We start from the raw sequence: 25,378 nt of genomic DNA, 5'->3' as shown, positions 1-25,378 counted from the left end.
TTTGGCAATGATGGGATAGGAAAGGGCTAGAAGTGGGTAGAAAGCAGCTGTGGCCTTAAGGTACAGCCGCAGCATTTGCCTTGAGTGAAAATGGTGTGAAAATGGGAAACCACGTAAAACCATCTTCAGGGCTGCCAACAGTGTAATTTGAACCCACTATCTCCTGAATAGAAGCTCACAGCTGTACGACGCTAACCACAAGGCCAACCGTCTAGCAGCTTTCTTCTTGTGATGTATGGCATCTATTGTACCACACCCTTTCACAAATCCACACTGGTTTGTAAATGCTTACTATCTTCCATAATCCCCTCTCCTGCACTCTCCCAGATACCTCCATGGTGTGTGAAAGAAGTGCGACTGTTCTATAATTTACACATTTGGCTGGATCACCTTTGTGTTTACGGGATGGTAATGCTACTTTTCCATGCTGTGGCGATCTCTCTCTCTCTGATGATCCTGTTAAACACAACTAAGCCATGTAGTAGCTCGTGGCTGCATTTGTGGGATTTTCCACAGATCATCTGGTCCTGTTGCCCTCTTTCTGTTCATATATTTAAGGGCTTCTGAAACTTCATATAGGCCTCATAGGTCTTTTGAAACCACTGTCTGTGTTTCTTCTCTAATATGATCACTGAATATTCTTTTACAGAAATAAGCTTTGCAGAGTGTCTGAAAAGAAATGTACTCACACTCTGAATGACAATGAATACATTTTCTTTCAACTGCATTTTTCAGCTCTTTGACTGAATTGACTGCTTCAATGACCTCTGCTCCTTTTGGTATCTGAGCATGGGGAAATTCTTTGTTTGCTACTTTACTGAAGTAATCTTTACACCTGTTCAGAATTACTTTGCTTGTACACCTAGTACCATTGTGATCTTTCACTACTTGGTAATGCTAGATATTCTTGGTCGCTTCGTTTCGGGATCTGTATCTACTGCACGTTATGCCATGCACTTTTTTTTTGTGAACGGCTGTGTGCCAATATAATAGAGTTTGAGGGATGTTCCACAATTACACACATTGTAAAATATATTAAATTTATTGAGAAAGACCAGTTTCGACTCCCTTGGAGTCATCATCAGTTCTTGCTGAATATCAAATCGAGGGGAATCTGATAATCATCATTAGGGTTGCCTACATACATCTCGATTGGTTGACGTAAGACATCATAAAAAAAAAATTATACACATAATGGTGATTCCCTAAAAACACATCAATGGGTTGCAAAACATACACCTTGAATTGTAACGTACACATGGTATGCAATACTTGGAACTTTTTTTAAAGTTCTTGGTTCTGGTTTAAAACACTGTCGTGTGTTTGTGGAATATGGAATACACTTCTTGGTCTTGTTTCAAACTATTGGAAACAAATGCACTAGTAGAAAATATACACATTGACATGAAACGCATGGCACTGTAAGAATGTTCTTGGATTTGGCTTAAAAAACACTGTCGTAGGTTTGTATAACTAGGAATAGACTTATCAGTCTTGCCACGATCATCTTGACATGTGAACCTTTTGAAACAAAAGGACTAATTATACCACACAATCATGTGAAATGTTTGGTAATTTACGAAAGTTCTTGGATCTGGGCTAAAACACTGCACGCATTTGAAGAACGCGGAATAGACTTGTTGGATTTGTTTCATCTACTTGGATGTACTGATTCAGTTGAAGAGACTTTCATTTTTGCAATAATGATCTTGCCAATGAAAACAAGAATGACAAGGGGTTAAAGATACAGCCTCAGACAACGAAAGCAGTTTTTCAACAGTAAAATACTAAGCCCTACGCACATAACCAGAAACGGTTCATCAAAGGCAAGTCTATTAGATTTGGGTACAAGTGGATCTAGTGGTTACGGTAATGTTTTAATTTCAAACTGTAGTGTGGAAAGAATCAGACAGGATGATGTTAATACCATGTGTAATGAACATGCCAGACTGAAGACCATCCTAGTAGTTAGTGTTCTTAGACAACTTTTCACCAACAGATCTCCTGATTCATCTTTGATCCCCACAACATAGAGCAACAAGTACTCTAAAGGAGAATCAAACAGGTGACCATCCTTTGAAAATGAGTAAAAAAATGAAGAAAGAACAGTGTTCGTACATAAGAATGGTGAAGTTCTTACTGTGCAATGAAATGATAAATATGGTAACAGCTGCAACCAATTTTGAAGTGTAGAACCTTTGTCAAGCATTTCAACGTGGAGCAAGACTGTCAAGGGTTATTTTAAAACTGAAGTTCCTAAGGGAGGATGTGACCGTAATGACTGGTTAATAGGAAAGTATGACATTGGAGCCAGAGAAAAAAAAAAAAAAGTGTTGGGTTCTTTTTCAAGCGATTTGTTAATATGGCAATTTTAACATTCGTTCTTTACAGGCATATATATGGGAACAATATCTTCAATACTTTGAATTTCAGATGAGCTGTAACAGCTACTTTTTAAATTACTTGCTGGCCCAAATGAAGGCCACTGATGCCACATTCAAGTCTCTTGAGAATTGTGCCTGATGAGAGATTCAATGGGTTTGGTCATCTGGTTGCACAAGAGACAATCTGAGAAGATATACCTTACAGCAAAATCCAGAATGTACTGTCAAGAATGCAATGTGACCCTCTGCATACAATTGAACGCGAGATGATTTACACAACTGCTGTTTTGTATCTGTAACGTCCAACACCCTCATACGAGGACTGGTATTATCTGCGACACTTGTCGTACATGCTTCCTAAAACATTATGTATCTTAACCTTTAAAACATCTCTGAATAAAAATCTCGTCAGAAACTAAGAAAAAAATAATGGGAGTGTTAATGGGTTAAATTGAAGGAGCTGATATTTTAGTACTACCAACTTATTACTCAAGACAGCATCAATTTGCAACTGAAATGAAAAAATATTCTAACATCAATTGCAAGGAAGAAGGTGAGAAGCAAAGTAAACAAGCAAGCTTGCAGTTTTACACAACTGTTGATACGAGCATAGTCATATCAAACCCAGTTTGTATGCGGAAACTAAACCCTACGATTCTTGAAGAAAATCTTTAAATGAACTAAAGGAATAAGAACATTCTTTTTTACTGACAGCCAAGCAGCCATTAAGGCACTAGAAGCAGTCTGGACATTATCCAGAATTGTCTGGTATTGCCACTCACTTCTCCTGAAGCTCTCTAAGTACAACATTGTCAAAATAATATGGGTACCAGGGCATGCAGGAATAGAAGGAAATGAAAAGGTAGATACACTGGCCAGGAAAGGGGCAGAAACCACATTTTGTAGGCCCAGAACCTGTATGCGGGATTTCAGATGGACAAGCCCGACACTAAATAGGAAAATGGGTACAAAAGAAACAAATTAAAAACTGCAAAAATACTCCAGGATGCAGGCTTGCAAAAGAACTGATATAAGTACCAAACAAGAAGCATACTAAAGAACTTGTCGTAAGACAAATATCTTATGATAAAATCTTCAATGATCGTATTTTGAAGTTTTACGATGAGTCAAAAGTATTATGTTAATATATTTATGTTTCATGTCCCTGGACGTATAACGTACATACGCTTATCCTGCTTAACATAGCAACGGACGTACGGACACACAGACTTCCAATATGGCGTCAAGAAACACCACCATTAGGTCTCTGGTGTGAAACATGTATATTTTCTTTGTAGATTGTTTAAGCAGAGCAATTATCTTTCAAGCAGGAATGAAAAAAGTTAAGACAGTGCAGTTTAAAAAGAGAGATTGACGAGACTAGGATAAGTTTCGTAGTGACAATAAAGTTGTTTAGAAATTAGTAAACGTGTTCTCGTGTGATATTTTTATTTTGTAAAATAAAAAATTGCGTATAGAGAACGATAAACTGTTGAAACTCTGAAAATATAAGATGGGTAGTAGGACTGTTGACAGGACACCATCATCTGAAAAAACACCTACATAGAATTGGAGTAATAAGAGAACATTTGTAGGAAATACAATGAAGCAGAGGAATCAGCTGAACACATACTTTTCAAATGTGAGGTGCAGGGTAGAATCAGACTCACCACTCTAGGACTACCAGGTGAAGACAGAAGAAAAATCCAAGAATTCTCAATACGAACAACCTGCAGCTTTGTGAAAGGAGCAGGTATGTCTAGGTGGGAATGAAGGAAAAACATGGTAGCAAAAGATCTTACAGGTCGACACCAATTACGAACTAATATTTAAGAGGCCCCATGAAGAAAAACCCTATGATCGTGACTGAATTCAAACAATTCCATATGCACTGGGCATGAAGTTGCAAGGAAAAAGGTTTAGTTTAACAGTCTGGCAGAGTCCATTTTTTTCTTGTGAAAGAGGACCATTGTCAATCTTGAGAACTTGTATTTGCAAAAATGATAACATTTCTGAAGGAAATAAGGACCGATACAGTGGATAATTTTCCCTGCACGATTCCATTCTGCACAATGCATTTTACAGCGAGTTGGCCAGCTTGTACTTCAGCCAGGTACAGGGTGAACACCCGATGAATGTGACAAAATCCTTGCAAGTGCAACTGCCAGTTTTGAAAAGTAGACTTGCAGAAACAACGCCAGGCTGAGTAGCTAAGAGGGTGGAGCACTGGTCTCCTGAACTCATGCTGGCAGCATTTGAACACTCATCTGCTGAATCTTTGAGTAAATACAAGTCCAAAGGGAGATTTTACCTAGTGAAGGAATCTACTCCCTTAAATATTACTCTCCTGAACAGATCATTTCAGAACATGCCCTACAGAAAAATATAGTAGATTTTTCAATGCTTCTGTTAGAATGAGAAAGCCAAGGCTTGGGAACCTAGAAAGAGACTTACTACAAAACAACTTTCTCAAGTTACACTCCATAATATTCTGACCTTCACTTCTGGAAATACTGCACCAACATACCTGGATCGTTCTGTTCAAGCGTAACAGCAAGCCGACCAGAAACATTAGTGGAGGAAAGGGAAGGATTTTAAAACTAAAAGAGACCAGAGCTAATACCTTTCTTTGCAAGACAGTTAACAACTGTATCCTGTACTCAAACATCAATTACCAACTATTTCACACTTAATTCTAAGATTAGTTTCCAATAAAATAAAGCCAATGGTTAATGGTACATCAAAAGAACTTTTTTATCTGCCAAAATGTAGTCTAGCAACTCATGTTGTCACAGTTTTGGATTATCCTCTTTGGTATTCAATTAGTGTTAAGTTCAATAAGTCTGGCAATTTAAAATTCTTCTACATAGACATCTTTTACCCATAGCCAATTTTCTGGACTGTCACGATCTTAAGACGAACAAAACTCAAGACTCAAGCTGAGAGATGTTGGATTCTCACTCAAAATCCCAACATTCATTTCTCCACCCACGTAACACACATTTGCCAGCACAAGGATTTGAAGAAGTTATTACAGTAATATATCCCTTAAGGTCAACCGTGCACAAAACCAGAACATAATAGGGAGTTATTGTGTGCTGCTTGTTATGGCTTTTCCTGCACTTCGCCTTGTGCACTTGATCATAGTTACCTTGTTTATAATAATGAACCCTTCAAAGGGCAAACTTTTTTTTTTTTTGTAAATAATATTGGTTTTACATCCTACTATATACTTTATTGATTTTAAGAGAGACTGGGATGCCAGAATTTTGCTCAGAGGTAGTTCTTTTACATTCCAGCAAATCTAGACACGAGGCCGATATATTTGAGCACCTTCAAATACCATTGGACTGAGCATAGATTAAACCTGCCAACTTGAGCTTAGATGGCCAGTATGTATTTTCCCCTTCGCATGACAATGTTGCAAACTAATACACCATAGCCTTATTCAAACAGTCCCTAAATAACCACTAGCATTAATTATCCACCAAGATGCCCATAAATATTCAATAAGGCCTAACAACATAACTCAAGTAGAGTAGAAAATTATTTAATTCTTTTTAAGATTATCCAAAAATTCAACCACAAAATATGGTTAAGTAACTTAAAATAGGTTACCAAGGTGATGAATTATTCTACCAGTGACCTGTTATCTCTCAATTTCTGCAATACTATAAACCTAGAGATTTTCCTCTTTCCTACCTTATAGATCAAGATTCATTTTTACTTGTGCAATTCGAAAAAGAACTCCATGTGGTTAAAACCGACGAATTCTTGTAAACAGAGGTCAACTATCCACTGCCTGACTTAGGAGCTCTGTGGACAAGGACGACTCGAAGACAGAGGGCAGTAAGTAGATAATAATAATAATAATAATAATAATAATAATAATGCTATTTGCTTTACATCCCACTAACTACTTTTACGGTCTTCGGAGATGCCGAGGTGCCGGGATTTAGTCCCGCAGGAGTTCTTTTACGTGCCAGTAAATCTACCAACACGGGGCTGTCGTATTTGAGCACCTTCAAATACCACCGGACTGAGCCAGGATCAAACCTGCCAAGTTGGGGTTAGAAGGCCAGCGCCTTAACCGTCTGAGCCACTCAGCCTGGTGCAGTAAGTAGAGAGGTGGTGACAATTCATATTCTCCTCAGTCTTTCAATATTCCACACTATGGATGTAGAAGACAACATCTTAAATCTAGAACGCATTAGCGTAGGAACGTCAAATAAAAATTCTTAATTCCTGCCACGATGATTACTTTCTTCTCTCTCACACTGATTCTTAAGTACCACCACCACGAAACTAGTTGGTTGGTGGTGTGGTTTGGGCCGTGAACCCATAAGCCTGCATTCTAGATATGGTGGGTTCAAACCCCACAATAAGCTGTCCTGAAGAGTTTTGTGGTTTCACATTTTCACACCAGGCAAATGGTAAGGCTGTACCTCAAGTAAGGCCACAGCCAATTTCTTCTTCCCAGTTCTTTCCTACCCTATTGTACCCAACATGCTGGGTTGAAAAAATGTTTAGCTGTTATTAACTGTTCAAGTAAAAAGCCATGAAAAAAACCTCAAACACACTTCCTCCACCCTATGCTAGCAAACCTGTATTCTAATTCCTGAATATATCCTTAAATTAAAGGTAAAAATAGGATTTCTTTCTTTCAACTTACTTGAAAGGATGTCCATCTGAAGTCTTCTGGAGTGCCTGCATAACATTCTTGTAAATACGGTAGCTGATGGTGCCGGTGAGGACAGCAAGGGACAGATAGGCCACAACGCTGATCAGAGAGAAGTAGGAGAGGGAGAGCAAAATGCCCAACACACTTCCAAACAGGATACCAGATTTCTTGGGATCACGCCAGTAGACTAGCTCCACAACTGCAACGAACGCAATATAAGAATAACGCTTAACATTATGCTAACAAATGGAAGTAAGGTACAGCTTAAAATACAAACTGGCATTATACCAATAATAACCAATTCCCTACAAGTATCTGCAACACTGCTGGCAGCAATTCAAACTTTTGCAAACAAAATGAGGATAATTTATAACTAAAAATGAGACAGCCAAAACTTTCAAAAAAAAAAAAAAAAAAAAATGTTAGCCAGTTTTCTGGAACAAAGTTTTATATAAAAATTATTTTATGTTAAAGAGATTATAATCATAAAATATCAAAGCCATCTTAATAACAGTGCTGATAGTGGTAGTTATTATAATTAGTCATATAGGTCTACAGTCGTATTAACACAGTACATTTTATTTCAGAACCAGCCTAAGATGATGAAAAATAAGAGATTTTCTTAGGTGATGAACAGGGCTAGGATTTATATGCAATAAAAATGACTCTATATATAGGCTAAAAAAAATTCAAAACATGGAGTTAAATATGGAGTAAAATTTACAAAATTTGTGCAAAATAATATAAAGAATATATTTTTGTGTCAAACTGTCATGGGTCACAGCGGGTTGAGTGACAAAGCTAGAGCCAACAAGAAGGAAAAGTATGTGCTTAAAGCAGAACTTTCTTTTCTGTATTTCATAGAAATACTGTACCAGAATCCAGCTTTTAATTATTGATACTAGTAAATTTTGTAAGTATTTTATGGGAAGAATAACTTAGAAACTATATAATAGGGAAGATACTTCAAAATAAAATGTTAGATTCCGTAAATATATGCGAGTTTTCCTCCAATACCGTATGTGAACATTTGTATTAAAGGAGGAAATGTGGACAAATATAGAAAATAAAATAGGCTATGTTTTAAATCACCTCCAATATCCCAATTCATAAAGATACAGTATGACAAAAGTTTAATGCTAGGTAATGGAAGAACATGTGCATTTACATAGAGAACCCAACCCTGGTGATAACATATGTTAAAACGTCGCAAGTGCCTTGAAAACAAAGCCAAAAGAAAATTAGTTACAAAAGTAGGATTTTTCGCCTGAGGTCTCATTTTAAAGACAAGCTGCTACAATATACAGTAGTATGGTATTTGCATAGAAATACCATTTTTATGATTTTCCGTGCAAAATATTACCGATATACATTTTATATTTTCTAGGCGAACTGTATTACTGCTATTAATTAAATATAATTCAATTGGTAAGTGGAGTATAACTATATCTTTTAAATAAAAAACTCCTACAGAATAACAATTTTGTAAATTTGAATTATATTTGGGACACCTTATCCAGGTGACCTATTTCTAAAATGTTCAATAGTTGACTTAAATTAGCTGAATTCTACCGCATGTATATCACGCACACATTTTTTTACTTCTACCTTAGAATGGAATTGCCGCGTATTATGGAAGATTAACAATGACCGTCCTTGAACTAAATATTTTCTGCCTTCAAAAATAATTTCGAAATGTTTATATAGAAAATTATAATGAAGTTAACAACCCTCATGTCAAAACCAAAATATTCAAACACCTGAAATGGAATGGGGAAATTTTCAGTTCTTTCATTGCAACAACGTGCATATGTTTTAAAGATCACAAATTAAAATTATAATGAAGTAAAAAGAAAGTGGAAATCACTACTCTAACATTCAAGCTGGTATCACTACTTCAAGCAATTTGATTTCATGGTGCCTAGAGGACTTAATCATATAGGAAATACATCGTTCGGAATGTCTAGATTAGTTCATTCTTCCAAGAGTTATTGGCTAGAAATTCCAGGGATTTGCTGCTGACATAGTTTTCACATCTTAATATCCGACTACGTGGCGAACTTACGTACGCAACGAACCCATGTGGACAGGAGTGGGCCAGACGCATGGGACAATGACAGCATGGTCGCCCTTGAAATGATACAGCTGTTCGCAGGAAATAACTGATACAGAGCGCGTATCTGCATGCTAAACCACGACTACAAACCAGCATTGTATTTCTGAGAAAATCATTAACAAATGACCCATTCCGTGAAATATCACAAGAAAAATGTAAAAAATAAGGTGTCTATCTTACCAGGACCTCTATCTGGATAATCCTCAGTCTTGTCAGAAAGTTGTCTCGGTTTGCGCCCCATTTGTTACTGATGAAGTGAACACTATTTGAAGTATACGACTATGTATGTCTGACCAAGGTACCACGCGAACAGTAAAGAGAGCAAGCAAGGAACCACCTAGCCCAGTGGAGCAATGTCTAACCACCACCAAGACCGGCAGTACCTAAGGCAGGTTCAACATCATGCACCGCCTACCACATGTCACGTGACACGACACATGAAGCGCGCAACATTTGAAACGTCTGCAAATTCAATTTGAGTGTAGCCAGTGCTTTTTCTATAAGACATACTTCAAAAATTAAGAGACGTTGGAATGTCTGACCACTGTCCCCTTAAAGCCTCTTAATTTTCCTAATTCATAAAGATACAGTAAGGCATGTTTATATGGTCCGACACCATGGTCAGCCGGTTCGAATCCCGTTGGTCGAAAATATTTTCACTATCAGAAAGTTGGTGGCAGGGTAGGAGAGGTTATGGTATACAATTTCTGATCACCAGATTGCGTGCCCAACGCCTGGATTAAATTCCAAACCTCTCCGCAGTGCTCATGGAGGGAGGACATATGCTGCTGCTGCTGATGGTGATTCGTCTGTCGGATGGTGAAGTTAACCCTTAAGTAGATTCCTTAGTGCTATTCGAGAAGAGCAGGCTATATGTCAGCACCGGCACAGTGCGCCTGATACTTAATGCTCTGGAAACAAACATCTATGACGGCAATGCCCATCCAGTCGAGGTAAAATCGCCACAGAAACGAATACCTTTTTAAATGTCAATTTCTAGTTTCAAAACATAAAAAATGTCCGTATATTAGGGGATTGTTAAGAGAATGTAACGCCCGTATATAATGCACGTTTAAAAGAACTGGCTGGGCAACTTTGAGCATTTATCTCAGTGCAATTAGTTAACGCGCTGAAAATTATTTTGCAAAGCCGAGATGAGTGCCTCAGAGGGTGGAGCGTTGACCTGAGTTGGCGTTGGTAGGTTCTATCCTGGCCCAGCCCGGTGGCATTTCAAGGTGCTCAAATACGCATTCCTCGTATTTGTAGATTAACTTGCACGTAAACGAAGTTTCGTGGGACAAAATGGCGGCACCCAGGCGTTTCCAAAAACCGTAAAAGTAAATGAGACGTGAAACCAATTAAATTCTCACCGTTTACAAAGCAAAATAAAGCATTAATGCTTCGCCAACCCCGGGGTGTAGGATAGTGTGCCTTGTCTCAGAAGTCCCGGGTTCTATTCTCAACTCTTCAAATTATTTTAATCCTGATCTGGAAGTCTAGAACAGTCATCAGTCAGCCTCCGAGTTCAACTTATGAGATGTAGCGAACGCCGTAAAGAAACCCTAATATTGACTAACTCGTCACGTTTACTACCGCGACACTTCTTGAATAGGATGTATGGACCACATGTTCTACCGGGCGAGTTGGCCGTGCGGTTAGGGGCGCGCAGCTGTGAGCTTGCATCCGGGAGATAGTGGGTTCGAACCCCACTGTCGGCAGCCCTGAACATGAATTTCCGTGGTTTCCCCATTTTCACACCAGGCAAATGCTTGGACTGTACCTTAACCAACTCCACGGCCGCTTCCTGCCCACTCCTATACCATCGTCTCCGTAAGACCTGTGTCGGTGCGAAGTAAAGCAAATTCTAAAAATAAAATACAAAGTTCTACTTATCTCCAGGGATAAAAATGCATGCCCATCGGCCCCAGTAAGACAAACCACCCTTTACGAGCGAAGATTGTAACAGACCAAAAGCAGACGCAGAGAATGGACATCGTACACAGGATGAAGGAAAAGGATTCAAAACAGATTCCTTAACGCGACTTGTATTTACAGAACACAAAACAATCTTCCGTAAAGGTACACTAACAATCATATTTGTAAGCAACATATCAAATAAAAAAATATTATTCTGATGTAAAAATATTGTAGATTAGTCCGATTATTCTGTTTGAAATTCTTGCTGACCAACGTAACTTTTTTCTCGGTTGCTGGAGATTCTTAGTGGACAAGTCATGCTTGTTCTTATCAGAGAATGGCAAATTTGAATGTGTTCCATAGTGTTTTGATTACCTTCTATTAGTTTTACTGTCGATCAGCTTCTTGGCTTAACTGTCAATACTAGTCTCTGGTACAGAGGGCCTTTGATTCGATTCCCAGCCGGGCTATTTAACTGCGAATGATTAATCCTCTGGCTCGGGGACTGGGATGTTTTTCGTCTTAATACATTTCACATCTACATCTACACACTGCCAACCATCACAGGAACACCCCAAAGTGAATACATCCTTTCTCATACGGTTGGCGACAGGAAGGGTATCGTAAAACTGGGCCAAATTCGCATTAAATGCCGATCCCAATAAATTGGAGGAAAAAAAAAACAGGAAGAAGATCGTCAATGATTTTTGTAAATATATTTGCAATAAAGGAACAGAAGTCATGAACCAGTCCTCTGTTAAGCGTGTGCCGTCGGGATGCTTTCAATGTTTACAATAAAACAGCCAGTAAAGATTTCGAAGTGGATGTTTTAAGAGCATCTTTTAGGTTTTCTCTCTCATAAGTCTTATAAGGCAGGACTTACAAGTTGTACATAGAACTCTATGGCAATTCAGAGTGAGTAAAACATGCTAGTTTTAATCAGAAATGGAATATCTGATTCTGTACATAGGCAAGTTTCCGTTTGCTAATATCCATATTCCCGTCAGAATTTGGAAGATCACAAAACTATGAACGAACACGTCACTGCTGTATTCGAAATGCATCTAAGAGCCTCCCACATTACTCTTATACTGATACTATCGAGAGAGCATTGCGTACTGAACAGTCCCGGGCGCCTCTTATGAAAGTCACCGGGGCAAGGTGCGGTCTGATTTCCCTTCATCAGTTACGATGCTTTCCTTCCACAGGCCGCACCTACACACAACAGTTCTGCAGCCTGGGTTATCACAACTATAAAATATTCTCCATGAATATCTTTCTGTAGTTTATGACACTGATAGCCGAAGGGCGAACGTATTCTAAATATACTGATTGAATAAGAGCTTTTACATTTATCCTGCCATGAAGGTCTAAGTATGTTTTATTAAACAATGCTGGGACAACCGAGATTCTTACAAAACAAGTATCAACACAAGATCTCGAAAGGCCCAGCAAGTAGTTGGCATAGTCAGCGTCACCTAATGTTGGTCCCTAAGGGATAAACCTTATTACTATATCTATCCCATTACTACTGAAGTTAGTGATTTATAGTTATTTTGCAACTATCGGATTGCATTCTGTGTTGCCACCTATACAGTGAAGATGGCATGCTTGTCAAATCATCTTGCAATTATATTTTAACTCGTTTTGGCAACATTATTAGTGATTTGCGAGGAGATTTACTATTGCAAACGTTCATATAGTTGCATCGTGAAAGTATCTACTAGTACAGCAAGTGATTACGTTATTGGCTTTACGCCCCACTAATTCTGTACGATTTTCGGAAACGCCGAAGTGCCAGAATTCAGCTCCGCAGTTCTTTTACGTGCCAGTAAATCTGCCAATACGAGGCAGACGTATTCGAGCACCTTCAAATACCACCGAACCGAGCCGGAATCGAACCTGCCAGGTTGGGGTCAGAAGGCCAGCGCCTCAACCGCCTGAGCCACTCAGCCCGGCGGATTGACTTATATTTATTTAGAATAGACGGTGAGTAGGTGTAGGACAACATCCCAAGTTTCATAAATGCTGATGATGATGATGCTTTTTGTTTAAAGGAGCCTAACATCTAGGTCATCGGCCCCTAAAGGTACGAAATGTAATTACAAATTAAACGATCAAAATCATCCACTGACTAAAATAAAAAATGTCATGAAGAATGAATGGATATGAATTTAAAACAATCAGAGGATCCGACCCAAAAACTAACAAAAAATAGTATTACTGACCAAGGGACCACTTCTAATGCACAATCCTGAATCGAGGAGGCTTGTTGGCTAAAGGGGTCCAAAATCCAGGTCAACGGCCCTTCATAATAGTAATTACTGCTAACAAAGTAGAACCATGGTATTTGTCATGTTAGGGTACTAACTAAAAGTAGCGTGGACTCATGGTATTCCACACATGATGGTACTACTCGCAAGTATTGTACGTCGCACAGGTAACGCAGACCTATGGTGTTTCACACATAATGGCGCCACTCGTAGGCAACGCAAACCGATGGTGTTCCTCACCTACGTGTACTAATCACAGACACCGGTATTCCCGTGGTGTTCCTCATATAGTGGGTACTAATCACAGGCAACGCAGTCCCACGGTGTCGCTCATACAGTGGTATTAATCACGGGCAACGCCCAGACCCGTGGTGGTTCTGACAATGATACTAATCACGGGTACTGGAAACCCACAGTGAACCACTCTAGTTTCATAAATGCGTCAAGTATGAGAATCGCCATTATTCTTAAGCATAACACAGATTGGTCGTAATTCTGGGCGAGTGTGCGAAACTTTCACCGTTAAAAGAGCTCAACTAAATAAAGGCAGCATATCTTTAGGGGTAACGAGTTAATGGCGGTAGCAATGAATCTTGAATTCAAGGACAAAATAATGAACCCGTAACAGTAGGATGAAAAGGACGAGATCAGACACCTCGAAGAATGAGTGTCAGGTAGAGAACGAGAAAGACCATGAAGTGCAAGGGGGTAAGTCTCGCAAAACTAAGCGTAGTAAGCGTAGACCTAGGGAAAACTGCTCCAATGAAAGAATATTCGCTAGGCCTTAAAATACAGCGAGAATGAGAGTGATTTAAACAGGAACTATCGACTCCCACTCGCTCATTCTTACAGGCAAGCCATAAACCAACCTTAAAACGACTCCATGAATACATTCCAAGATGCATCACGAATACCGTGTATTCACAAGACCACCACAGCAGCAGATTTGAAACACTAGCGAAGTGTCTGCAATTGTGACAGATAAAGCCAGTCACTTTGCAAATGATTAAGGAAATATATTTGGCGATCCAATTTTATGCTAAGCAAATTTATTCCAGTACGCAGCTTCTCAATCCATTCACAAAGCCCAGATCCCATTCTACTGTGACACTTCAAATATTTGGGTGTGTTTACAACCTCATGGCAACATCAGTCCCTGCAGCTATTAAAGGAATGGCTGTTATAAATAATGTCAGAAAATTCAGTCGATTCAGATTAAACTTTTCCACGCGACGGTATCACCTGTTGCTTCATTATGATCTAGAACACGCCCGGCCATATCTAATAAAGACATCGCTGAAAGAACTCTAATCAAATGTCAAAACTAGTTTTCTTTAAATGGAACAAAGTCAAAACTCACGCCGTCCCAAATTATAAAAGTTTTAACTAGCAAACTGATTTTTATATATAAGAACTACACCTCAACATGTTTCTGCCAGCTATGACCCTGGAAGAATATCAAAATAACAGATGTTTGGAGGGAATTCTATGGTGCCGATGCCATGATATCGCAGGACTGGAGGCGAGGAAACTGACTTAAGACATAATAATGACCAGACTTGCTGTGCATGGTTTCCATTACTTGGTAGAACTCAAGTATTTCCTCACCCAGGCCCAGTCAGTATTTGCAAGCGCTGCAAAGAGTTCGGTGGATGATACGTAATGGATTTGCACGAAGAGGCACGAATTTTCCGAATTTTGCAATGTGGAGTGAAAAGTGGTATAATTGTGTATTTCAAATGGCCATCGACTGCGAAAAATATTTCATTCTCATTCTGTTTTTTGTAAAACTATGCTGCCTCGGTAGACCAGAAGTACAGTACACGACTCATTCTACCCCCGTCACTTTGCAAGACCTAGGCACTACCTGATTCCTCAAGTGTCCGTATAAGAACGATTGTACTTCATTCAAAAGTTTAAAACAGCTCTTAAATTCCAGAAAGAGTCGAGGGGGCAGTTTGACATGCATCCCCTAGCCTAACCCTTTCTCACATGATCCATACGATCATGAAGGTTAGTGTGTAAACAGATCTGGCGTGCTAACGGGTCGGTTTATGCCGCGTCAATCCGGGTTGCAATGATTGCCCGGGTCCGTTAGTGTGTTCTATTAAGTATATCGCTGTGCTAGGCCAGATGGTGCCTGGCCTAGAAATTATCGAAGCAAAAGTAGAACAAAAACTAGATGTGTAAAGTGTGATGACTAATAAAATGTTCCACGTACCTTCGAAATGGTGAGAAGTTACATGCCAGAAACAAATTAAACACTTGACAATCTTGTTCATATAAATAACTAATTATGTTGAAAATTGTCAAGCAATATAATTTGTCATTACATCCCCCGCCCCGCGCGCCTAAGATAGATGATGCTTGTGGTTTAAAGGGGCCTAACATCGAGGTCATCGGCCTCTACTGGTACGAAGAGACGAAATGTTATGACCATTAAAAATCTAGAATCCTCCACTGACCAGATTCGAAAATATGAGGACGAAGAACGAATGGATTGATATGAAGTTAAAACCATCAGTGGATCCGACCCGCAATGCCCCACATTCCCAGAAACCAGCGTTAAATAATAGCATTATGACCAAGGGATTGCATCTAACGCGTAATACTGAATCGATGATGCTTGTAGTCGAAACGGTTCCAAAATCCAGGTCATCGACTCCTCAAAATGGTACTTACCGCTAGGGAAATAGAAAACAGAACCATGCTATTTGTCATGTTGCGGTACTAATCAAAAGTAGCGTAGACTCGCGGTATTCCACGTACTACTCACAGGTAATGAAAATTCGCACATGTAACACAGACCTATGGTGTTTCGCACACGGCGGCGCTATTTACAGGCAACGCAAACCTATGGCGTTCCTCACGTAAGTGGACTAACCACAGGGACCCGCACTATGGTGTCGCGAATCCCATGGTGTTGCGCATATAGGGGTACGAATCACAGGTACTGTAGAAGCCGGCAACGTACTGCTACTAATCACAAACCTATTTGGTACCTAACATAGTTTTACTACGGGCAAGTAAAAGCGACCCATGGTGTTCCCCGCGTGGTGGTAAATATCACAAGTAGTTTCATGGTTTTAATAAAATCCCTTGGTCGCCCCTTTTAATCGCCTCTTACGACAGGCAGGGGATACCGTGGGTGTATTCTTCGTCTGCGTCCTCCACCTACAGAGGGGTTGTGTGTTTGGTTCGCGAGAGGTATTTTATTTCCCTCAAGTCCTCCGGCAAGCCGGTTGGGAACCTCCTATCCGCCACCTGGGAGTATCACCTCTCCCCCTGCTAGGCCAGCGTAGTAGGTTCGTGGCCAAAGATAGTTTGGAGCTATTTAAAACATTTTTTTTTTTTTTTTTTTTTTTTTTTTTTTTTTTTTTTTTTTTTTGCTAGGGGCTTTACGTCGCACCGACACAGATAGGTCTTATGGCGACGATGGGAGAGGAAAGGCCTAGGAGTTGGAAGGAGTAGGAAGTTGGAAAACATTTTACTTTTATTAATCTATTGCGTCCAATAATGGGAACACTTGCTCAATGAACACCTATCTTGTCCGTCAGGTTATTAGCCCGAAGGCTGGTTAACCAGTACGAACGTGTCTTTCCAGAACACGTATGGCACTATATTTTTAACATTTTTGTTCCTTTTTTGCAGACCTTGAACCAATCTCAAAATTATATTTTAAAGAAAAATATCAACAAAAATGTTTTCAAGTGGTTCATGTTTTACAACTAGAAAATTCTGAGATAGTAAAATCTCATCGCCATCACATACCCGTCATTCTCATAGCCCCACTGAACGGATATTAAAAAAAAAAAACAGGTTGCCGAGTTCGTACACGCAATTAATACACCCGTTGTGGTGGAACAAGGGAAGTATACTACTGTAAGTTTTTTTTCTACACAGCTAGTGTAGGGTAGACTAGAGGTGAAGAAAAAGCTGCACAATGAAGAGCGAGAACATGGACAAAAATAAAAATATTTAAAAGCTAAAAGAACCAGAGTAAGAATGACTACGCATTATGGCGGAATCCAATAGTTTCATTCTGGTTAGTAATGGCAGAAGGGGGTCATAATGGGACAAATGTTTTGACTGCCAGTCTCAAGTAATCAGGTTCATTGTTAGGTATTAACTGTGTTTTTTTTTTTTTTTTTGCTTAGATGTAAGCGTAGAGGTACAGATAGTGCGCATGGCGAGCGCTTATTTCACCGGAAACGGTTCCGGCAGACTATGTCCGTAGGTCACTGTACTGCGAGTACCGTTGTTTATCATCTGATGAGTGTGTGACGAAACACTGCGTGACTGTCAGTCGTAAGAAACGACTAATCTGTTCGTGATCACAAGTATTTACGGTGGTGCGACCAACAGCCAACGTAAAACATGTCCAATTAAATACCCCTGTTGCATTTATATTTAAGCAAGGAGAGATCTTACCGAACATTCGGAATTGTTACCTGGGTAATTTGGCTAAACACGCATGAAACGCACTCCAAAGACACAAACGCGTGATGTGAGAATGTCGTAACTGACCACATTTCTACGGAACTCTCAAATTCCCATCTGTATACCATTCACCCTCCAAGTTGACCACCTGCCTAACTTATACTTCACCACTATAACAGCAGTCTGTGAAGAAATAGTGGAAAGACTTAAGTGTCGCAGGGGAGAAAAGTGATAACGACGGCGAAATCCCTGCACTAGAAGAAATTCTCGTATTACAACACATAATGAAGACCGCGCACTGTTTCAATTATGCAAGTACTGTAACGGGCATGCTTAAAACTAAAATGAACTCTAGGCCAACGATAATCTCACAAATACTGTATAAAGCAAATTTTAAAATACTGATATTAACAGTTTCACAGGTCACTGGAAACTCTTTGTAACAGGATCACCTCTTCACCAGCTCTCAACTTATATAAAAGTTAAGAAAGCTTTACCAACAGTTACCTCATTTGTCCTCTCTTCCGTCGTCCAAGTACCCTCCCTCGCTCACCTGGCCGCTTACGAATTTCGGCACTGAATACAGTCCTAACACCACAGATTGTCTCTGACCTGAACCACACCTATAATCGATAGCGAAAGCGTTGGGAATCCTGAACAATGGAAGACGGCGAACATGTTCCGCCAAATACTTAAACTGGGTCTAAGATCGGTAAGAAAGAAACCCTGGCCTATTACACAGATAACATCCCTGTATCATGAAATAGGAATAGTTTGTCGCAATTTTTTACATTTTAAAAGTGCTCAACAGCGTGATTCCAATCTTATGCGGCTCTGAAATCGATCGATAAGACACTGAGGGAATTAAACGATCAGAACTTTCAAGAACACTGCACTTACTACCAAACATGCTAGCTCAGTGTGTTACGGCACGGCAAGACAGATGGGTATAATATTGTATATACTTGTCCATTCTGTAAATTCCATACGCTTAATAATATCACGGCCGCTTCCTTCCCATTCCTAGTCCGTACAATTATGCACTCCACCTCATACAGCTCACCCCAACTGGGTGTAGTGAGAAAAGAAGCAACAAAACTGGCAAGCCGAATATATCTTCGAACACCCCAACACAAAGCCAAACGCTTAAAAAGAAAAAGTTATTCAATGGGATTCAAATTATCAACCCATTCTCTAAGTCCAAACGACTTACATGAATCGTCACAGTAAATTTTCGTAAGTTATCTTCAGAGTCATGATCAAAAACAATTTTCACACACAAATTCCTCCACCTTGTTTATTTCTAACTTACCCACTCCCTGTCACCATTACTGTTCAACTCACTGCAGCAAAATGCAAAACAGTAAAATAAATCCGTATTTTCTCAAGGAATAAATAAAGGTTAGCTTGTATTACAACGATCAACTACGATATGCACAAGCTTGAAAAAAAAAAAGCGCGATCAATTTCGATAGTCCCCGAAGTTTGACTATCCTAATGCTATCAATCAAAAATGTTCAACGGCATAGCTGAGAGATGTTTAATTTTGTGTAGCGTTAACATTGACGAACTGTCCTCATTATCATAACCAATCACAGTCTTCGCAAAGATAACCCATCACAAAAACTCCAGACGTACAGTATATACAGTAAGTCTGCAAGAAGCTAAGCAGCTCGCAATGAGTGGATATATTCTTGGTCAGTTGCTGGGACAATATGAGACTGGGATCACTTGATACGCTGCCAACAAACTTATATTCATAGGTGTTTGGCACGCCGTTATACAAAAGCCAGGCAGACCTACGAGGACCCTGCCACGTGCTCTTTTTTTTAATCACTGATGAACATCGATAGGATTACACACGACTTACGCCCAAATTGTAATAAAATATTCCACTAGATTTCTCTATAGTGATTACATGTCGAGCTCGAATATCAACTTCTTAGTGCTTTAAATTTTCCGCCCTGATTATTAAAAGGACGAAATATAGGCTAAGGGAAATCCATTTAAGTAACAGTAACCTATCATCGGCACAGTATAAGCAGTCGATTAATCACTAACATCCATTGCTTTAAAAAAGCTACAGAGCTATTGTAATAACATTTCATTCTATTTCTCTAAACCAGAAATAGCCTGAACTTCCAAGTTGCCCGGGCGTTTGAATTATTATGTTTTTTTTATTATTTGTAAACCCTCTATATCAGTAGTCGAATGTCTGCCTCTGACTCCGAAGATCGTGGGTTCAATTCCGGCAGAGGTAGTCTGATTTTGAATGGTCTCAAAATTCGAAGATAAGGAAGCATTGCGAATTCAAGGTCGACCTCAATAAATCCAAGTTCTGAGAACATATTTGACATTTCATTCAGGCGAACAAAAAAAGGCGTTTTGTATATTTTGTATATTATTCAGAAAACGTCCGACTGAATCACTGTCTGCTTTCCGTATTCTACATTTTCTTAATATTGTCAAGGACTGAATACCTATCTAATGAGCAATTATGAAGCTCAGCAGAAACAGGTTTTGCAGGCAATGTACACGGTAACACAGTATTTTTACTGGCGAGAGGTTTAACTAGACGCACGGTTTGAGCAACCAAAGGGGAAGAAGCGGGTGCAGTCAAACGCGCACACGCTGCTTAAAAGTAGATCAGTTGATTTCGCCCTCGTATTGGCGGTCACATTGCTCGATCTCTCCTCGGTTTCCAAAATGAACGAGAAGTGAATTCAATGAGACTGACCCACATTACAGTTCTGCATGGCTTATAATAGCTCCCTCTGAGGATCATTGGTAGCGTCCGTCTCTGGATCCCAAGATCTCTGCAGAGGAAGTCTGATTTTTGAAAGACTGAGTACCACTGTTGCACGACGGTGGCACGTTAAATATCTGGTGGCATGTGGTGTCAAAATATTTTTTTTTAATCAGCCACAGACGTCCAAAAGATCCAGTTAAAATGTATGCACGTTGTAGCTGAGACTATATATTATTATCATCATTTCTTGTTACTTCTTCTGACTCTTTTGTTCATATGAAGAAAGTGAACGAGGAAAGCTCTTCACTGGGAGAAAATAATCTAACTCTGCATGTATGATGTAGGGCACAGAAGGCAGTGAAAAGATAATTTACTTAACCTGGTTCCAAGATACGAGGCGACACAAAGACCACGGATATTAACTTATTGAAGTGCGGAATTGTCAGCACTACTGGTCAAGTGGTTACAGGGCTATCTTCTTGAGCTAAGGTTGCAGTTTCGATTCCGACCAGGGTAGGTGGATTTTTGAAAAACGGAAAAATGCAGCCAAGGTCGGCACGTCCAAATATAGCCTAAAAATGTTGGGGTTGCTTTTTAATATTGAAACATAGATTGTAGCTTTCGGCACGAGGCTTGAGGAATTTTGATCAGTCCCATGCACGTAAACAGATCTGCGTGTAATAAATCTAACTAGTCACTCTGGATTCGTTGTAAACGTATATCTTCGATTCTGGAAGCGATGGCGGCGCCAGTGAGAGTAGTGGGGTTGTGGGATCTGAAAGGGGGAACTGAAAATCATAATCAAAGACTTCATGGACAACCTAGAGTCCTAGACCCTGCAGTCTTATCACTGCACGCCTGAAATCCGAAACGCTCAGTAATACCTGGAATTTTTAGAATAAGTTATATAATCCAAAATCAGCAACGCTGCTGGTTATGGATGCATGAATTTATTTTCGCTCTGACTCCGGATGCTAAAATTGTAATAATAATAATAATAATAATAATAATAATAATAATAATAAAAAATTTAAGTTCAACTAATTTACGGTTTTCGAGATGTGCCGAGGTGACAGAAGTTTGTCCCGCAAGAGATATTTTAAGTGCCAGTTAATCTACAAACACATGACTAAGCCGGAATCAAACCCGCGAACTTTTATTAGAAAGACCAGCGCTCTACCACAGAGTTATCAGTCCGGCAATGTCAAAACGTGTGTATATAGGCCTATTAGGATAAAAACAACATTTAGAATTCAGGTTTTAAAATAAAGCCAAATTAAACTGATACCTTAAGGATTCTTCGATTTTTAAATGAAAAATAGCATGTTACCAAAGATCACTGATCCTTTTATTCTGAAATGTAAATCAATACCCTCCAGTTGAAAGATGCAAGAGAAATACAATGTAAAAACGAACAATTCGTAGTCCTTTCAAGGAATATTCACACTGCGGTGTGTGTTAAGTGAAATCTTGCGTCACTTGAATATGAATGTGAACTTGTTTAATAAATACAGTGTTTCATTACTACTACTACTACATGGCGGGGTCGCGGGTGTTAACTGTGTCGCACATATGGACTTGGCCCTTCTTCATGGCTAGATGACCTTCCTGTCGCCAACCCAATACGGAAGGATCTATTCATTATTGTGAGTTACAGAGATGGCTGGGAGGTATGGTGTGTTGTGTACATATTAAGAGTATATTGGGACAAAACAAAAGCCTAGTCCCCGAGCGAGAGTTGGTGCTAACATCTCCGGCCCCACCAGGAATTGAACCCAGGGCCCTCTCAAACGAAGCCCTCACACTGACTATTCAACCTTCCTTACTAGTCGTAATTTAGGAGTGAGAATGCTGATCGACGTTTGAGCTTCGATAACACAACATTTTTCTTATTTCAAAATAGAGTGCAACTTAGGCCTAACTACAGGAATACCACATCGGAAGTATTTGAGACATTTTAACAGCTGAACAATCCTATTCATCGTTGCAGTGGCAACTCCTAAAAATCGCGGTAAGACTACCAGAAAATAAAATGGAGAATGCTATTTAATTTGAAATTTCATTGAACGTATGTCTGATGGCCATATATCTTCAAAGACTAGCACTGACTGTTGTTCCACAAACTATTTCGAAACAATTAATTGAAAAAAATACAATGCAGAAGAATTTTACTTGCTATTTTTAACATGATATAATTGTGATCTTTGGACAAAGAGAACAATGGAAAAAACTCTGTAGCAATATGAGTCGAAGTATTTCATCCCGAGGATCACCAGACAGCAACTTGTGGAATCCGGCCAGCACAGGTCGACACGCATCCAGCAGCCAAGGAATGCCCACACATCGTCGTACGCTCTGCTCGGGATAAATTTAGTTGTGAATCCACTGGTACCGTAACAGACAGGAAGTGAATCGGATGAAAAATTCCAATTAGATACCAACGTCGAAGTGACCAATTTAAAGACTCAAGTCTATATACGTAACATTTAGGGAGATTCGTGAGGAGTTACTGCCAATTAAGGAGCCAATTTCTGAAGACTTGCCGGGCAAAAAATATTAACCGATATGAACCCGTGCCCTATACTTTGTTCGTGTTCTGAAGCTCAACGTGTGCTCTGAATTTATACGTAACTTTATTCTATACCGAAAATGTAATGTTGTCGTTAAAATGTTTTAACATTTATGTATTAAGCAACATGAGCCAATTAAATAACGGATTATTTGTTAAAAGTAATATATTTTACCCTTCAAACGAAATGAACTGAAGACGTGTTTTACAGACAACTTTCAAATTACAGTAACTCCGCAAGTTTTGAAAACGGGACATGTTCATATCATATATTTTGCCTAAAACTGTCTTTTCAGCAATTTGCCCTGTACCTGGCGGTAACTGGCCATCGATCACTCTAAATAATAAACGAACCCTTTAAATTGGGCTTAACGAAGACTTCGCTATAGCTTCAGTAAACATGTTTTTTTGCCAGCATTTTTCGTAAAAACGGTGAAGTCTTAATGTGACACTAGGGTATATGTAAGACGCAGACCGAACAAGGCGTTCTAAATTCTCGCAACCTTACTACTGTAGTAGGAGAGTCAACCTGCGTTATTTCCGAAGTTATCAATGCAACAAAGATCGGGTGACCATGGCGGCCAATGAAAAGCCACTGTATGTGAAGTGATGAGTTAACCGATGACAGGGCATGTTATTCGTGAGGAGTAAATTGTTATCCTTATCAACCAGGTTCAAACATCCTCCGGCATTAACTAAAATGTACATGCATTAGTGATACCAATGCATCTTAGATAACATCCCACGTCATTTTATCAGTGTAACAGGGCAGTGCTTCGAAATTTTCGTTTCGTCCCGTCCGTCACCTGTCAGGCTATAAATGCGAATTTGCCGAAACTTCTAGCAGCTTTCCTATGATCGATATTCAGTTTCGAACGTCCTCACAGACATCCAAATATTTCTTGGTCTTAAAGTATATATGGATCCCAACATTAAGATAGCCGGAATTCTCATATAATTACGAAAACAACCGACGTTACAAGATGATTATGTTGCATGAAAAACTAAAAACGGCTTCCCATACTACAGCTAAATCCAACTAGCTTTGCACATCACCAGCACCTACAAATGGTCCATCATTGAGACAAATTAGGCACAATGAGCTTAACCCCCAAAATCACAGTTTGATTACGTATAGGTAATTGTGTTTTTTTTGTTTTGTTTTTTTGTTTTTTTTGCTAGGGGCTTTACGTCGCACCGACACAGATAGGTCTTATGGCGACGATGGGATAGGAAAGGCCTAGGAGTTGGAAGGAAGCGGCCGTGGCCTTAAGGTAAAACCCCAGCATTTGCCTGGTGTGAAAATGGGAAACCACGAAAAACCATCTTCAGGGCTGCCGATAGTGGGATTCGAACCTACTATCTCCCGGATGCAAGCTCACAGCCGCGCGCCTCTACGCGCACGGCCAACTCGCCCGGTGGTAATTGTTTAATGACCCAACGGAAAAAGTCATTTTAAACATAACAATGTTTTGACGTAGGCCTTGACCGTGACAAGTCTTTGTGAAAAACAAACCTCTGTTGTAACTTTTGAAGTTTAAAATAATTCACTTCACAACACGTTTCGGAGACTGTTATCTCCGGCTATACGTGACAATAGAGAGAGCGCACACAGCACGGCACAAGAGCAGTAACGTTTGATTGAGACTACGAAGCTTTTCTCGCACCATTTTCAACGAAATACCTATTGAAGCGCAGTATTAAAGCAAGAAAATAGCAAGAAAAACTAGTTTAAAATTTGTTTGATTTATTTTGCACTCTATTTTTATTAACTGACATGGTTTTATTTTTTCTGTTTTTACACACTGCGTGCAAGCTTCGATTTACCATTTCTTGGATGGAAATTACAAAATTTCCATTAAGAAAAGGCAGTCGTTATTCATTTAGTAATTTAATACTTTATTCAGCAAGTTTTATGCTTGATTTTGCAGTATTATAGTGACTTTCCTAATACAAGATTCTGAAAGAAGTATTTAAAACTTTTATTCGATCATTCTCTGGGACTGTATCAAACGAATGAGCATGTTTCAGTCTTAGCGTTCTATATTACATCTTTCCCATATAACAGACTGCCCACATAGGCATTTTCATAGGACTCCTGCTTGGGCAAGTAAATAAGACTTTCCTCTCAAGGGAGACGGCGTACACATTCGGCACGGAACGGTTGGAGTCACTTTAGGCGAGGCCTTTTATAATGTTTTTCACCTGACTCGATAGTTGTAGTCGCTTAAGTGCGGCCAGTATCCAGT

At 39.5% G+C, this 25,378-nt stretch overlaps 1 protein-coding gene across 6 annotated transcripts in view; it reads right to left on the bottom strand.

Moving 5' to 3' along the window:
- The window catches only part of LOC136880962 (reticulon-1-A), a 574,503-nt gene that overhangs the window by 18,337 nt on the left and 530,788 nt on the right, over positions 1-25,378 (bottom strand). For 5 of the 6 annotated variants that reach the window (XM_067153514.2, XM_068229191.1, XM_067153515.2 and 2 more), the window contains one exon: positions 7,057-7,264. In XM_067153514.2, the coding sequence (XP_067009615.2) occupies positions 7,057-7,264 (208 nt within the window). Of the gene's footprint in view, positions 1-7,056; positions 7,265-9,361; positions 9,550-25,378 lie in introns of those variants that run through there. The other variant, XM_067153517.2, reaches the window with a different exon arrangement.

Source organism: Anabrus simplex, chromosome 9, assembly GCF_040414725.1.
Source record: "Anabrus simplex isolate iqAnaSimp1 chromosome 9, ASM4041472v1, whole genome shotgun sequence".
NCBI lineage: Eukaryota > Metazoa > Arthropoda > Insecta > Orthoptera > Tettigoniidae > Anabrus > Anabrus simplex.
The sequence above is the reverse complement of the archived record's forward strand: the minus strand, read 5'-3'. Positions and strand labels throughout refer to the sequence as shown.